A 16722-nucleotide genomic window follows, 5' to 3' on the forward strand; every position below is an offset into this window, starting at 1 on the left:
GTGGCATATTTCCTTGCAGACAAAGGAGTGTAAGAATGAGGGGCCTGGACCCTGCCACTGACCAGCTCTGTGACTCTGAGACAGTAGTTTCCCCTCTCCGAGCTTCAGATCTCCGCTGGGCAGCCTGCTCTAGCCTCCTGTGTCCCTGGGCTGGAGAGGGAATTGGTTTCCATCAGTTAGGTGGGGAGTCCTAGGCCACGGCTGAAGGGAATCTGACCAGCCCCCCAGGCTCGTTGGAGCAGCTGGAAAAGACACACAAAAAACCCAGACGCCAGTTAGTCCAGAACTGCCTCCCTCTGACCCAGGTGAACTTTTTAGGTCTAACCTGCCTATGACTTGGCCCACCCTCTGCACATGCTGCTCCTTCAGCCTGGAGGCTCTGCCCCCATTCCTACCCTTCACAACTCAGCAGTCCCCAGCAGAAGCTTTCACATACACGCCTCACCCGTGCTGACCCTTCCTCCAGGCTCCTGAATCACTTGTCCACAATACCTGCCTCCAGCTTGTACCTGTGAAAGGGTGACCTGAAGCCCTGTGGGGTGGGGTCCCAGCCCTCCTTTGATGCAGGAGTGGATAAGTTCAGAGAATTTAGGTCACACAGTAGATGGGAGGCCTTGTTCTCCAGCTCCACTCTCCTGGCCTCTCACTGGCTGGGGCAGTGACTTGATTCCTGTAGAGGCTGGGGAAGAGCTTAAAGGCAGGCAGTTATTTCTGAGAACGCTTATCTCCTGGGGATGTTAGGGTTCGAAAGACCTGTGACTTGCTCAGGATGCCACAGCCCTTTCAGACTGAGCGCAATGGCTCTTGGAGGAGTTTCGTGTCCCCTTCCCAAGCCCGCTCCGTGGAGCAGTAGGGACGGGACGGCCCCCGAGGACTGCGGATTGCCGACAGTTCAGGGAGGTAGCAGTTAATAGGGGTCTTGCCGCTCCCCCGACCCCGTTCGCCCTGGGAAACCCCATCCCCAGCCAGCCGTCTCGCTGTTCCTTTAAGGTCGGGCGCGGCACCTGGAGCCACCCGGAGCCGCTCCACCCGGGAGTCTCCGCCCGTCCAGCTGCCGGCCGGGAGGACGCGGATCCGAGGAGAGGTGGGGCGGGCCGCGTCCCGGAGCCCAAGCGCAGGTTCCCCGCAGCCGTCTGCTAAGCCTGGGGCAGGAGTGGGGCTGGTCATCACCGGAGTCGACAGCCAAGCAGGACTCCGTGCGCCCCTCAAAGCCCCCACCCGGTGGCCGAGCCCCTGCGCGGTGAAGGGGGCTTGGCACCGCTCCCACCGGGACCGGGACGGGACCCTTGAACTAGACCCCCAGCCGGACTTTAGCGTTTCTGCGGGGGCGTGGAGAGCAGGGCTGGGGGACGGTCGACAGGGCCGCCCCTAACGCTAGGCGCCCCCAGCAGGCCGGAGGGACCGCCTTTCCCAGGTTCGCGCTGCCCTCGGGCTCGACAGCCACCATGTCTTCACCCCCGGTGGATTCGTCGGGCTCCTTGCGCGGGGACCACGCCTGACCCTACGGCGCGATGACTGCGCCCAAGGTGGGTATAAACTTCCTTAACCGCGCCCCCCGCCCCGCCCCCGTCTTCAGGAGCAGCTCCTCCTAAGCCAACCCCGCCTGGTCCCCTTCCCTTCTCCCTGACCTCAGTGGTTTAGTGCGCAGAGTTTGGACACCCAAGGCTCCTCCTATCTGTGTTGTCACTCGCTGGGTGGCCTTGGACCATCGGCGCTTGGAGCCTCAGTTTGCCCCGGGGTTATGGTGAAGATAGTTCAGAACACTTCTGGTTCAGATGGTTTAGTTCTTTACACAAAACTGCCACCTAAAGTTCTCTGGTTGGTAGCGGGGACAGTAGGATACCATTGTGCTCATTTCACAAAGGAGGAAACGGAGGCATGGAAGATCTAGGCAACTCACCCAGGGTCAGAGCCAGGCTTCCTCCTCTGTCCAGCTGTGCCACTGCTTGCCAGCCTCCCATTTCATCTTCACAACCTGCTCCTCCCCGGGGAGGCAGTAACTTGAGCTCAGAGATGCTGAGCACCCTGATCAAGATCACAGAGCAAACAAGAGTGGCCACAGTCAAAGGGACATTACTTCACCAACAAAGGTCCGTCTAGTCAAAACTATGGTTTTTCCAATAGTCATGTATGGATGTGAGAGTTGCACCATAAAGAAGGCTGAGGGCCGCAGAATTGATGCTGTTGAACTGTGGTGTTGGAGAAGACTCTTGAGAGTCCCTTGGACTGCAGGGAAATCAAGCCAGTCCATCCTAAAGGAAATCAGTCCTGAATATTCATTGGAAGGACTGGTGCTGAAGCTGAAACTCCAATACTTTGGCCACCTGATGTGAAGAACTGGCTCATAGGAAAAGACCCTGAGGCTGGGAAAGATTGAAGGCAGGAGAAGGGAATGACAGAGGATGAGATGGTTGGATGCCATCACCGACTCGATGGACATGAGTTTGAGTAAGCTCTGGGAGTTGGTGATGGACAGAGAAGCCTGGCATGCTCCAGTCCATGAGGTCGCAAAGTGTTGGACACAACTAAGCGACTGAACTGATAGAGGGAGTGATAACTCTAGCTGGTGGGAGGTGTGCATGGTAGCAGCAGAAAGACTTCTGCAAGGATGTGGTGTTTGGCATGGGTCTCAAAGAGGGCTGTGAAATGAGGGCCCTGAATGGGGACAGAGGGCTCCCCAGGCGGAGGGAGCAACAGGTATACAGGAACCTAGGTGGCAGGAACTTGGTTGCATGGATTAGAATAGGAGGGAGCTGAAAGGAGGGGGCCAGCCTGGCAGCCTGAGTGCTGGATTGAGAATGGCACTTCTCTGGGGCTGGACTGGGGTCATGCCCTCCAGGGCAGGGAGCCCTTCCTTCCTCCCCCCTGATCAGGGTCCAGGGTGCACTCCTGTGAAGGGTGAGTAAACTGCCTGAAGACCACCTCTCTGAAATGGACCAGGGGAATCTTGAAGGTGAGCACATCCTGCTGATAATCCATTAGAGCCCCGGATCTGTAAAAATAATGAAAACCACCACACAGCAGAGCAGTCTGTCCTTCATCCAGCAGACACTGACAGCTTCCACTGCCCAGGGGTGGCAGGTCATTGTGCGCTTTGCCTGCCCATGGAGCGGGGGAATCCACATGCAGAGGGGGTGACTCACACAGGAGATGACATGGCCTCCAGTGAGACCATGCTAGGGGGGATCCAGGGACTTCTCTGAGGTTTGGAAGCATTCGAGTCAGGAAGGAGGGCAGGGCATTTTAGAAAGTGGGAACTGACTGAGCTAAAGACTTACAAATGCATCTATTCACAGCATGGTCTAGACTTTATATACTGAAAAATACAGATCTATCTAGCTGTGCACTCACAGATATTTGAGTTAGACGTGTGTGTGTGTTAGTTGCTCAGTTGTGTCTGACTCTTTGCAACCCCATGGATTGTAGCCCACCAGGCTCCTCTGTCCATGGAATTCTCCAGGCAAGAATACTGGAGTGAGTAGCCATTCCTTCTCCAGGGGATCTTCCCAGCCCAGGGATCAAACCTGGGCATCCTGCATTGCAGGCAGATTCTTTACCATCTGAGCCACCAGGGAGTCAGAGTAGACCTGGTTCAGATTTGGCATTGACCTCAGACAAGCTGTCACCCTTGCAGCTCCAGTGTCTTCAGGACCTAATGCTGTTGCTAGGATTAAGATGGGGGACACCTGTAAGTTGCTGGGTGTGGTTCCCAGCCCCTGTAAATGCCCAGTACACACCTGCTGCCACTATCATCAGGTATGCAGGCCAAGGGAAGAGGACCCAAAAGGAAGTGTCCACTGTGGATCGCGCTCATCTCTGATGGGCAGCATTAATGATATTTGCATTTTTATTCTCTTATCCACAATGAGGAACTATTGCTTTTATAGAAATTTAAAAGCATCATAAGTTACCTTACAATGCAGGGGTTGACTCACAAGCTGTATGCTGCTTTGGTAAAGTCTCTCATCTTCCTGGACTCACTCTCAGTTCAGTTGCTCAGTCGTGTCTGACTCTGAGACCCCATGGGCTGCAGCATACACACATACACACTTCTTTTAAAAATTTTTATTTTTTAATTGAAGGATAATTGCTTTACAGAATTGGTGATGCTTTGCAGTTGCTTTACAGTTGGTGATGCTTTACATCACCAACTCCTGGAGGTTGTTCAAACTCATGTCCATCGAATCAGTGATGCCATCCAACCATCTCATCCTCTGTCATCCCCTTCTCCTCCTGCCTTCAATCTTTCCCAGCCTCAAGGTCTTTTCCTATGACCCAGTTCTTCACATCAGGTGGCCAAAGTGTTGGAGTTTCAGCTTCAGCATCAGTCCTTCCAGTGAATATTCAGGACTGATTTTCTTAGGATGGACTGGTTGAATCTCCTTGCTGTCCAAGGGACTCTCAAGAGTCTTTTCTAACCACAGTTCAAAAGCATCAATTCTTCAGTGCTCAGCTTTCTTTATAGTCCAACTCGCACATCCATACATGACTACTGGAAAAATCATAGCTTTGACTAGATGGACCTTTGCTGGCAAAGTAGTGTCTCTGTTTTTTAATAAGCTGTCCAGGTTGGTCATAACTTTTCCTCCAAGGAGCAAGCACCTTTTAATTTCATGGCTGCAGTCACCATCTGTAGTGATTTTGGAGCCCCCCAAAATAAAGTGTGTCACTGTTTCCACTGTTTCCCCATCTATTTCCCATGAAGTGGTGGGACCAGACGCCATGATTTTCGTTTTCTGAATGTTGAGCTTTAAGCCAGCTTTTTCACTCTCCTCTTTCACTTTCTCAAGAGGTTCTTTAGTTCCTCTTTGCTTTCTGCCATAAAGGTGGTGTTATCTGCCATAAGGGTGGACTCAGTCTAGTCATTTGCAAAACAAGAATTTCTTTCCCTGCCCCGACCATCTGCCTCAGTTGTGGTCAGATGAGATGCCAGGTGTGAAGGGGAACTGTCAAATGTCAACATATAGGTGAGGGGTTAAACTGTTACCGATTTGCTGGGGTTTTTTTCTTTCAGTTTTTCCTTCTGACAGCCTTTCCTCGCTGTCTTTGGAGAGAGTGTAGTGAGGTTCTTTTTCTCCCCCAGAGAAAACGCCTTGAGCTGGAGATAGGAGGCACTTGCCCCATTGACAGATTCACAGGAAGAGAACCAAAGGTAATTTACAAATGGTGTGTTTCTATATGCTTCTGGTGGCCTGGAGGCTCAGGAAGATTGGGGTCCACTCCTTGAGCACCTCATTTCATGTATACATTTCATCTTTCTTGCTCACATGTGTACACAGACACACATACACACTTTTAAAAAAATTTTTATTTTTCAATTGAAGGATAATTGCTTTACAGAATTTTGCTATTTTCTGTCAAACCTCAACGTGAATCAGCCATAGGTATATCCCCTCCCTTTTGAACCTCCCTCCCATCTCCCTCCCCACCTCATCCCTCTAGATTGATACAGAGCCCCTGTTTGAGTTTCCCGAGCCATACAGCAAATTCCTGTTGGCTATCTGTTTTACATTTGGTAATGTAAGTTTCCATGTCACTCTTTCCATACCTCTCACCCTCTCCTCCCCTCTCCCCATGTCCCTAAGTCTATTCTCTATGTCTGTTTCTCCATTGTTGCCCTGTAAATAAATTCTTCGGTACCATTTTTCTAGATTCCGTATATATGCATACACATGTTTTTAAACACATCTGGAAACATGCCCTTTTGAAATCTAAAGTCTCACCTACTAGATCTTGAACACTTTGCCATGCTCTTCAGCTCCCTGAGCATGCTTCCCTGGTGGCTCAGAGGTTAGGGCGTCTGCCTGCAATGTGGGAGACCTGGGTTCAGGAAGATACCCTGGAGAAGGAAATGGCAACCCACTCCAGCATTCTTGCCTGGAGAATCCCATGGATGGAGGAGCCTGGTGGGCTACAGTCCACGGGGTCGCTAAGAGTCAGGCACGACTGAGTGACTTCACTTTCAGCTCCCTGAGGAGTGTGTCTTTGAATGACTGCACAGCAGGGCATCGCTCAGATGTACCCTGTTAGGCTGGGCAAGCCCCATTTGGAAGGCTGACCATTAGTCTTCCTGAGGTCTATGAGTCCCCAGCCCTCTCCTTCAGTGGCTCAACTTGTGGACGAGGAGAGGGGGATTCTGTAAGTTTTCCTGGAGAGCACGCATCCCCATCCATCTATCTGTATGGATGAGGAGACAGGTCAGGCGCATTTGGGAGGCTTATCCCAGGACACGGCTGGCGAGCTGCAGAGTAGGGGCCAAAACCAGACTCCTAGGCTGGGTGCTGCGGCAGTATTCCCTCCCCTCCTCCAATCCCTCCCAGCTAGGAGAGGGGCTTTTCACCCAACAAGGTTTATTCAGCAACACTCTTTCTCATTTAGGAGCTTTTCTTCAACACCTGTTTATGGAGCAGCTACTATGTGCTAGGCACTGGGGGATAGAGCTGTAAACAAGGCAGATACAGACCCTGCCCTCAGGGAGCTTGCTGTCTGGTGAGGACAAGACACAAAGAGAAGTCAAACAGACAGATAACAGCTTGGACAATGAAGGCCCAGGGGACTCTGAGTTTAAAGTGTCCCCTTTGAAGGCTTCTTGGGTGAGAGTCAAGCTGAGCGTGGAGAAGACATTGATGATAGCAAGTTACCAGGGAGAGGGAACAGCGTGTACAATGACCTGGATGTTGGTTTTGGAGAAATCCTTTCCTGTCTGTATAATCTGGAGCCAGGGTTCCTCCCAGGTGTTTTTTTCCACCCCCTGGGCATTTTGTTTTTCCTCACTGAGATAACACTGTGTGCTTAATTTGGCACCTAAGTTGGAAAAAGTCAGATATCATAAGAATTTCCCCCTGTTAAATATCTGTGCTGAGCTTGATTTTTTTTTTAAATCAGTCATGAATATTCCATCTAGATTTTATGCCATGGTTTATTCACCCTTTCCCTATAGTTGGACATTTAGTCTCTTTCCAAATTATGACCATTAAAAATAAGGCCACAAAACCATCGTTTTGCATGAAATTTTGCTTTGTGCTGTGAATCTCAGCTCCAGGCTTCTCAATGCCCTTTCCCCACTGGCGCCGGTACCTGCCCCCAGTTTCAGTGTCTTCCTCTGTCAGATGGAGATTTGAAGTTGTTGTTTAGTCACTAAGTCATATCCTACTCTTTTGCAATTCCATGGACTGTAGCCCACCAGGCTCCTCTGTCCATGGAATTTCCCAGGCAAGAATACTGGAATGGGTTGCCATTTCCTCCTCCAGGGAATCTTCCCAACCCAGGGATCGAGCCCAGGTCTCCTGCATTGTAGACAAATTCTTTACCAGCTGAGCCACCTGGGAAGCCTATTAAATGGAGATAAGAGCATCACCCTTTTGAGATTGTGACCTGAGTGAAGTGAGACAACGCATAAGCAGCAAGCCCCTCTCCTGGCAGGCCTGGCGGACCCCACAGGGTTCACTCTCCTCCCTCCCAGCCTGCAGGAGATGCAGAGAGGAGTCTCATACCCACCAAGCAGATGAGGCCTCTGAGTCCTGGGGGAAGGCCGGGCAGGAAGGAGCCACACTGAGTCCTGCCAGGTCCCAGGTGTGGTGCCAGGACCTTGGGACACATGGTCTGTGGCCTTCAGAGCAGCCCTGGAGGGCTGCGAGCATCACCTCCATTCCACAGATGAGGAAGCAGAGGCACAGAGGAGTCAAGCGACCCCTCCGAGAACGCGCAGTGATCTCAGGCAGGACTAAAACCCACGTCTGGTACCCAGCAGGCCTCTCACAGCGCTTGTTTCCTCTTTTCTCTCCTTTCCTGTCCAGACTTGTGACAGGGCCCGCGTGGCCTCCACTCTGAGCTACTGCATGATGGCCAGCGGCATGGTGGTCCTAGTGGCTGGGACCCTCTGCTTCGCCTGGTGGAGTGAAGGGGACGCAGGCCCCCCGCAGTTGGCCCTGCCCACTGGATGCCCTGAGCCTGAGGCCCCTGGTGCCCTGCTCAGGTCGGTCAGCTTCTTCTGCTGTGGTGCAGGTGGCCTGCTGCTGGTCTTCGGCCTGCTGTGGTCTGTCAAGGCCAGAACCCAGAAGCTGCCTCGATGGGACCCATACCACCTCTCCAGGGACCTGTACTACCTCACGGTGGAGTCCTCAGAGAAGGAGAGCTGCAGGTCTGGTGCAGCTGTGGGGAGTGGGGGCCACAGGTAGGGCTCAGTCACACCATTAGGCATTTACTCAACAAACTCCCATGGGGTTTCTCCTCTGGTCTAGGCTTTAGCTATGCTTTGGGGTTGTGGAGGCTGATCATCACTCCTGGAAGTGTTTTAAGTCCCTTGACAGAGGCAGGCTTTGACAAATCAGAGTAGTTAAAGCTGTGAAAGAGGGCAGATGTGGTCCTTTGGGACATGAAAAATCCAGGAAGGCTTCTTGGAGGAAGTGGCAGTAGAGATTAGCATGGTATTGGGCAGAGTAGTGTAGGGGTTAAGAACTTACCCACAGGAGTCAGACCCATAGGGATCCTCTCCTGGTTCTGTCATTAACTAGCTATGGGACTTCAGGAGATTATGCAACCCCACTGAACCTCAACATCTCATCAGAAATGAAACAGGAGTCATAAAAATGACAAATGTAGCAAATTCCTGTATAGCAGTTGCAGGTTGTTGTTGAGTCGCTGAGTCCTGTCTCACTCTTTGTGACCTCATGGACTGCAGCACACCAGGCTTCCCTGTCCTTCACTATCTCCTGGAGTTTTTCAAACTCACGTCCCTTCAGTCAGCAATGCCTTGCAATCCAAACACCTTATCCTCTGGCTCCCCCTTCTCCTCCCGCCCTCTGTCTTTCCCAGCATCAGGGTCTTTTCCAATGAGTCGGCTCATAGTACTTACCTGAGATGATGTATATGAAGAACTCAGCCCAGAGCCTGGCACACGACAGATGCACAGCAAATGTCAACTTTTCCTCAAGTGGTTAAGGTGGAGAGAGGTGTCTTAAGCAGGCAGAGGAGCATGTGCAAAAGCCCAGGGATGAGGTAGGGAATGGAGAAAAAATCTTACATTGACATAATATTTCTCATATTTTTCTAAATCACTCCCTCCCAGGAGACTGTTTAGGCCTTTTTCCCCTTAATCCTCCCTCATGGATTGTTAATACCACAGATACACTGTATATTTGGTCTGCATGTATATCTATGCTTCATACATAAGCACAGTATCAGCAAGACTCCCAGAACCAGTTTTTGCCCTGTTGAGAATGCATGTGTCTTACATGCTCTTATTATGTACTTACTCTTTCACCAAGTGTCTGCTGTGCCTGCATATATCAGGGGCCTGCATGCACCTTCCCCAGTCCAGCCAACCTGCAAGGTAAGAATGACTATTTACAGGAAAAGAAGGTAGGGTTATACAGCTAGAAAGTGGCAGAGCCTGCTGGCTGTGAGGTGTGTGTTCCCCTACACCACTCTGTAAGCACCGGGTTTGCGTGCACTAAGGGCTAAACCAGATGTCCATGAGTTGGCCTGGGACCTGGGCACTCTTCTTCCCTGAGTGAGAGAGGAAAATGCATCCTGAGTTAAAGAAGGTAACAGATTAGTCCCTGCTACTGGCCTGTGACTCCCTGAGGTCACAGACAATAGCATGTTCAATGGAAGTCCCTTAGTCCAGTGGTCAGGCCTTGATTTGACTTTAGAGGGAAGGACAGGACCTTGGGGCCTCTTCACTTCTCAGATGAGAAACCTGGGTCTCAGAGAGACCAGTGACCTACCTGGTTACACAGTGAGTTATTGGTTGGAACCAGATTATGCCTCAGGGTACCTGTCCTTCCCCACCCAGCCTGACCTGAGGACAGAGAATGGGTGTTGTCAATACACACAGTCATGTTGATCCAACAGGGTCTGGGCCACAGCTGCATGTCAGGTGGGGGAACTCAGCCTTCTTTCCCAGCTGAGCCAGGGAGGAACTCACCCACTGCAGGGTACTCATGGTCCATCAAGTTCAGAGACCATGTCTTAGACTCAGAGCTGGGATGGTTTCATGTTGGTGAGGCTGCTTCTGCTAATGGTTCTTTCTTGTCCCTGGGGCTGAGCCATCCTGGCCCTCCTACTGAAAGCCCAGCATCTGGGCCCCATGGGAAGGTCACTTAGCTGTCCCTGCCTCCAGGCACCTTGCTCTCTGTGGGTAACTCCAGGTTCAAGACAAAGGCCATCTAGGCTGATGACTTGGGTGGGCCTGTTTCCCTCTTGGGGCCTCAGAGTCCTTATTTATTCATCTGCTTATTCTTTCATGTATTTCACCAATATTTACTGAGTACCTAATTCTGCAGGGCACTTACAATGAAGCAGTGGACAAAATAGACAAAACTGGTACTCTCAGGGGCTCCCATATGAAATGTGAGCCCTAGATGAAGTGTCTGGGTGGGAGGCCTCTGGGATTCCCCACTCCCAACCACAGTGAGAACAGCAGAAAAAAGCATGGGTCTAGTTGGACATAAGGCTGTCAGTGTCTACTCTTTCCTAAGCTGTGTGTTCTTGACTTAGACTCTCTGAGCCACATCTAGTTTTTCCTGTTTGGAATTTTCCCTAGGATTGCTGTTAGGCTCAAATGAGATGATAGATGGGGAGGTGAATTTATTGCAAAACAGTCCTCTTCTTTGCTTTCATTTGATGATGTACTTTCATGCCCACTGATTTAAGCCTCACTGATTAAAAGGCAATGTAAGGTCCATTTTACAGATGAGAAAGCTGAGGTATGGAGAGATTAGGGATCGGGTTGGGGAGGTGTGATGGTTGGCATTGGCTGGGGCTTTGCCGCTTAGTTGATGTGTGGCCCTAGCTTACCTGTGCGATGACTGACCAGGCTTGTCACAAATGTGAAAGGAGATTAGAGAGCTTGAGTGTAAGGCAAATAGTGCTTCACCCCTGACCCCTTTCCCCTTTCCCTACTATGTTTGTCTGACTCAGCTGAATGGTGGAGAAGCTGGTGCTAGGCTCGGATCTCCTGTCGCCTCCAGGCTCAGTGAAGCTTCCTGAGCACAGGGACCACAGCAGCCTGCCTGCCCCACCCAGCTGCAGGGAGCCATGTCCAGAATGCTCCAAGAATGGGTTTGCCCCTCGAGTGTGCGATGGGGTCCCCCTGCCTTGGGCGTCATGTTTGCCAAGCTTCTGGCTTCCAGGACCATGCCGGTGGTGACCTGGGGCTGGGTGGGCCCAGCTGGCTAGGTGAGATGGTGTGAGGGCTACTGTATCTGCCCTCTGAGCAAACTTCCTGCTGTGGGCTGGTCTCACCCGGCAGCTGTGCCCTGCCCTGCCAGCTGTTGCCTGCCGAAGCAGTGCCAGGGTACCCAAAGCCTGCCTCGTGTCTCCCAGGTTTGGAGAAGTAGGGAGTGGCTGGGGCATGGCCAGGAGGTGAGCAGGGCAGGAGATGTGGGCTTCTGGAAGCCTAATCACCCATATTTTCCTGAGTGTTGTTAAAGCATTTTCCCTTTTCCTGAATCTATAAAATAGTAATTGTTATCCTCATTTTATGGATGAGAAGAAAGAGGCTCAGATTGGGTATGAACATAGCCTAGGTCACGTAGCAATTGAGCCTAGCTTGCCTGCCTCCAGGAGCAATATTCTTTGTCTGCCCTCACTTCAAATGACACTGTGAGTCAGAGGCGGGTGGGACCCCTTATCAGCTTCCTTGTCTGAAGTGGCCTGTATTACCTCATTTAATCTTCACATGGTCCTGTGAGGTCAGTGCCTGTATCATCCCTGTTTACAGATGGGGAAACTGGGGCTCAGGTTAATAGAGCTACTGACTGTTTGCAAAAGTTTTCACTTTCATCTCAGGTTTAAAGGATTTGTTAACAAAATAAGCCACTCGTTATATACAAGTAAATAATACAGATATTTATTAGAGAATTGTCTAACTTATTTTCAACATACTAACATTAAAAGAAAAGAGAACTAGACCAGAGAATACATCACCAAGTTGGGTTTTGACCAACATCCAGACTTAAACAGCACTGGGACGTCCCGGGTCACAGCACATCTAGAGTCCCAGTTGGGAAAGGGTCACAGGCAGCGTGTTGGCTCTGTGGGTGAGACTTCAAAGGCTGCAGTTTGGGGTTCCCATTTATAATCCCAGGATGGTGGCAAACTGACATCATCATCAATCTGTGACCAAACTGCAGCTCTGGCTTCTTCTTGCTGCTGCTGCTAAGCCGCTTCAGTCGTGTCCGACTCTGTGCGACCCCATAGACGGCAGCCCACCAGGCTCCCCCGTCCCTGGGATTCTCCAGGCAAGAACACTGGAGTGGGTTGCCATTTCCTTCTCCAATGCATGAAGGTGAAAAGTGAAAATGAAGTTGCTCAGTCATGTCCAGCTCTTAGCGATCCCATGGACTGCAGCCCACCAGGCTCCTCTGTCCATGGGATTTTCCGGGCAAGAGTACTGGAGTAGGGTGCCATTGCTGGCTTCATGTTAACTGCTGTTTATTTTGTCTTGTAAAACTTGGAATGTCGTTAAGCCTGGGGCGTGGTTGGCCAGGCCCCCTCTAGCGGCTCAAGAATCTCCAGATCTCTCCCGCATCTTATCTCTGGTGCTGCAAGTCTTGCACTCACGGCAGACAGTCACTCACAGTCAGGGCAGTGCCCAGGCAGGTTAGAAGCAAGGTCAGAGGCCTGCTCTGCTTTGTCTCTGAAGCCTAAACAAGACTATTCATTTAATTTCCCTAACACTGACCCACGATCTCCCACCGAGAATGTAGCTGAGCAGGGAGCTGGACCAGCCAACGCTGTGACTCATAATCAACCTTAGAGACGCTTGGGGTGGGAAGGGACCTCCAGAATCACCTGTCAGCCCCTGTATGTGGCAGTATCTTCCCAAAGCAGAAGCAGCCCAGACATAGGATCAGTGACATTCTTACCCCCAAGGTCCTGGGAAGGGAAGGAGCACTGACTCCCCACAGGTGATTCTCCAGGGCCCTGAGAGGACGGAGGGTCAGCCTCGTTTCCATCAGCTTTGGTGTGGCTGGGATGCAAGTGACCTGTTCTTGGAATCTAGAGGGCAGAGCCTGGTCAGAAGAGCCTGGATGGATCTCAAGTCCCTCCAGGGTGGTTCATCTAGGGGAGGTGGGGGAAAGTCACAAGAAAGCCAAGCTGCTCAGTGATAGATATGGTTGACTGGGTAGATAGTGAGCTCTCTGTCTCTGGAGGTATGCAAGCAGAGGTAGTCACTTAGCAGACTTACCATATCAGAGCCTCAAGCATTCAGATGGGCAGGGGAATTAAGGTCTCCCATCTTTCCCTGAGCAGCTGCAACTCTAGACCTTGTAAGGGAGATTACAGTAAGATGGAAGTTTTTCTCCCCATGGATCATCATTTAGTTTTTCAACAAACAACCCCCCTGCCCCAGCATCAATCCCTGGACACTTAAAGTCAGTTCCTGCCCTAGGGGACCACCAGGTGGGGTCAACGCAGTGACAGAGGGGAGAGTCCTGTGGGGGCGCAGAGCAGGGAGTGGGAGCTTGGTGAGGGGAGGTCAGCAGAGCTCCCCAGAGGAGACTCCAAGGACAAGTGGGAACTGACAGGGAAGCAGGGAAGGCAGGAGGGAGGTGGGTAGGACTTTCCCTGCAGAGAGAATTGAGGAGACAGAGGGTGTGACGAGCCCGGGTGGAGAGCTAACTGAATGGAGAACTGACTACAAGGGAGGGAGAGCAGAGTCTAGGAGCTGAGGTGGGCAAGGGGTGGTGGCTGTCAAGCTCCAGCGGTGTTTGCGGGGCCCAGGGAAGCCTATAGCCTCCCTCCCCCTCTCCCTGGTGTGCAGTCGGGTTTTACCCCACCCCTGTTGATAGCCTCTCTTCTATTCCTCTAGGACCCCAAAGGTGATTATTGTCCCCACTTACGAGGAGGCTGTGCGCTGCCCTCTGGCTGGGGGATTCTCAACACCACCTGCGTCCCCTGTGGAGGAAGACCTGGAGTGCAGTGCCTCAGGGGATGCCCTGCCTGGGGCCCAGCCCCCCTTGCCTCCACCTAGCTATGAGAGCCTCATCTTCTCTACTGGTGGCATCCCTAGAGAGACAGCACCTGGGGCTGCATGCTCCCTCACGGGCCCTGTTCAGATTGCAGAGGGTGGAAGTTAAAGTCTTCTAGCAGGCCTGGAAGCTGGAGACCAGTGATGGGCCTCTTCTAAGTGTCTGGTCCAGTGCCTGATACACGCAGGCAGTCAACAAATACTGCTGAAGGCTGTTTTGTTTTTTCTATTGCTGTGTAACAAATGGCCGGAAATAAATCCATTTTATTATCTCTCATGATTCTGTGGATTGCCTGGGCCCAGCTGGGTGGTTCTACTGCCCCTTGTGATGTTGGTGGGGCTGCAGTCCATGGGGCCCAGCATGCCCAAGATGGCACTTTCACATGGCAGTTACTGTTGGCTGTCAGCTGGGAAATATTCTTGTGCTGATGAGGAAATTGGGGCCTAGAGGCAGAGCCAGGACTGGCCCAAAGTAATACATTGAGTTTCGGTTATACCAAAAGAACATGAACTCTGAATTCAGACCATCTGTGCATGAGTTCCACCAGGTGCCCGCTGAGTGACTTTGGACAAGTGACTATACCTCTCTCTGCCTCAGTTTCCTCATCTGTTAAATGGGAATTACAGAGGCCCCAGCTCCTACCTGAGTGAGCTGAGTTTTGAGCATTAAATGAGGTGATAGCAGGTGACATTATGAGATCACACTGAACCTGCAGGCTTGGTGTTAATGTAGCAAACAATAAATGCAGACTTCTGAGCTCAGCAGCAGCATCTCCTAAGCATGCAGTGATTGTCGGATTTTGTTAGTAGAGGTAACTACCCCCTCCCCCTGCCGCCCCACTAGGCGCCTCTGCTCCTAGACCTCCTGTGACAGGGAGCTCCACACCTCTTCTGTATTCCAGATATGATAGAAATGTCTGCTTCCAGAATGTCATACTCCATTCACAGATGAGAAAACTAGCCCAGAGAGGTTAAGTAACCTTCCCAGGGTCACTCCGCAAGCAGGAGTTCAAAGTCCTGGGGCTCAGTCAACTGTGTAGGTACAGCATTCCCTGAGGAGCTTCCCATTTGCCAGGCCAGGCTCCCTGCAGTTCTTTCACATCCTCAAGCTCTTTGCTAAAGGCAGTGTCCCCATTTAACAGGTGTGGAAACTGAGTCTAAGAGAGGTAAAATCACAGAGAATAAAAGTTTTTCCTATAAATAAATGTGTTTTCATTCAGGCCTGGTTTGGTTCCAGTCCTTGGATCCTCCCATTCAGGCCTGGACCAGCTCGTTACCTGCCATCCCATTTCCCTGTTCTGCCAGGGTCCCCTGACGTCTCTTTAAAGTGTAGTGGAAAGTGTTAGTCATTCAGTTGTGCTGACTCTTTGCAAACCCATGGACTTATGGCCCACTAGGCCACTCACCCATGGAATTCTCCAGGCAAGAATGCTGGAGTGGATAGCCATTCCCTTCTCCAGGGGATCTTCCTGACCCAGAGATCAAACCCGGTCTCCATTGCAGGCAGATTCTCTACTGTCTGAGCCACTGGGAAAGCCCACTGGAGAGAATGAGCCTGACCAAACTCGGATCCGTGACACCCCTCCTGGGCTCAAAAGCTTGAGTGGTTCCCAGTCACTCTGAGTAATGAAACCTCTAATGAGGATGGTGTGGGTGGGTCTGGGTCCCCACCCTTGCTCTCTGCGGCATTCGTCCCTCCTACGGGCCTTGGCTCCTGTCTTCTCTCTCTGGAAGTTCTCCTCCAGGCTTACTTCTCATGCCCCTCACATCTTTGTCTGAACCTCTCTTCAAGATGCTATCCTGAGTCAATCTTTTAAAATTGTTATCCCACCCAGCACCCTGCACTCCCAGCCTCCTTCCTGCTCTACTTTTTAAAGAACACCTGTCATCATTTAATATTTAAAATTAAAAAAAATATAAAAAATTGTTAGTTTATTATGTTTCTACCCCAGCAAGCTCTCCAAGAGCAGGGGTATTCTCGCTTCTTTCCTTTACTATTATATGCATACAATGTATACAATTTCTTTACCTAAAGCTTAGAAACAGTGCCTGGCCCCTGGAAGATGCTCAGCAGATATTTGTTTACTGAAAATGAAACAAAAAAGGTCCGCTGTCTCGGTCATTCCTGGGCCCTCTCTCGGCCACCTGAGCCAGGTCTGGTGGCTCTTCTCGTGGATCTTGTGGCTCTTCTCCCTTCCCCATCAGCAGGTCCCGGACCCCTATCCTGTACTACTCTCTCTCTTCCTTGTGTGTGCCTTGTACTTCCTGCTGTGATGGAGATGCAGGTTTGAATTCTGCCTTGGCCCTGACCTGTCTGTGGGACCCTGAGATGCACAGGTGCAGGCACATGTGTGCGTACACGCACACACACCAGCTTTCAGTGTGTACCTTGGGGATTTGGCTGGGGGAGGTGCAAGGGATTCATCAGGACCTCTGCAATTCCTAAGGGGTTAAAGGGGTTCCAGGCTGGGAAGCAAAGCCCAGCTTCCATCCGTCGTACCTCCAAGCTGAGGAATTTCCCCCAGGCAGGTGAGTTAATGAGTTGCAGGTGTGATTTGGAGGCACCACCTTTGCCAAGCAGGAGCTGGAAGAGGCAGGGGTTGGGAAGGGCTGGAAGACTGGAAAAACTTTTTCTATAGTCCTAAGTCATTTGTGTCCCAACTGAAAGTCCCCGGGAGGGGCAGTGGTTTGCTCAAGGTCACCAGGTCCTTGGAGGCCAAGCCAGGGCCATGCAGCCAGTCTCC

General features: G+C 51.4%; 1 protein-coding gene across 4 annotated transcripts; it reads left to right on the forward strand.

Moving 5' to 3' along the window:
* Window positions 1044-14255, forward strand: TMEM61 (transmembrane protein 61). Of its 4 annotated transcripts, none has more exons than XM_018044586.1 (4): window positions 1044-1526; window positions 5084-5152; window positions 7797-8173; window positions 13820-14255. In XM_018044586.1, the coding sequence occupies exons 1-4, from the start codon at window positions 1512-1514 to the stop codon at window positions 14085-14087; spliced, it is 729 nt and encodes a 242-aa protein (XP_017900075.1). In that variant the 5' UTR covers window positions 1044-1511; the 3' UTR covers window positions 14088-14255. The 4 variants fall into 4 exon arrangements, with proteins under 4 accessions (XP_017900075.1, XP_017900085.1, XP_013818191.1 ...); XM_018044596.1 differs by having other exon boundaries at window positions 7797-8140; XM_013962737.2 differs by lacking the exon at window positions 5084-5152.

Source organism: Capra hircus, chromosome 3, assembly GCF_001704415.2.
Source record: "Capra hircus breed San Clemente chromosome 3, ASM170441v1, whole genome shotgun sequence".
NCBI lineage: Eukaryota > Metazoa > Chordata > Mammalia > Artiodactyla > Bovidae > Capra > Capra hircus.

What these genes read in the sequence shown, in the direction of transcription:
- TMEM61 (XM_018044586.1), top strand. An exon ending in TCACAGGAAGAGAACCAAAG is followed by an intron (nt 5,153 to 7,796) that starts GTAATTTACAAA and finishes TTTCCTGTCCAG; the next exon opens with ACTTGTGACAGGGCCCGCGT. An exon ending in GTGGGGAGTGGGGGCCACAG is followed by an intron (nt 8,174 to 13,819) that starts GTAGGGCTCAGT and finishes CTATTCCTCTAG; the next exon opens with GACCCCAAAGGTGATTATTG.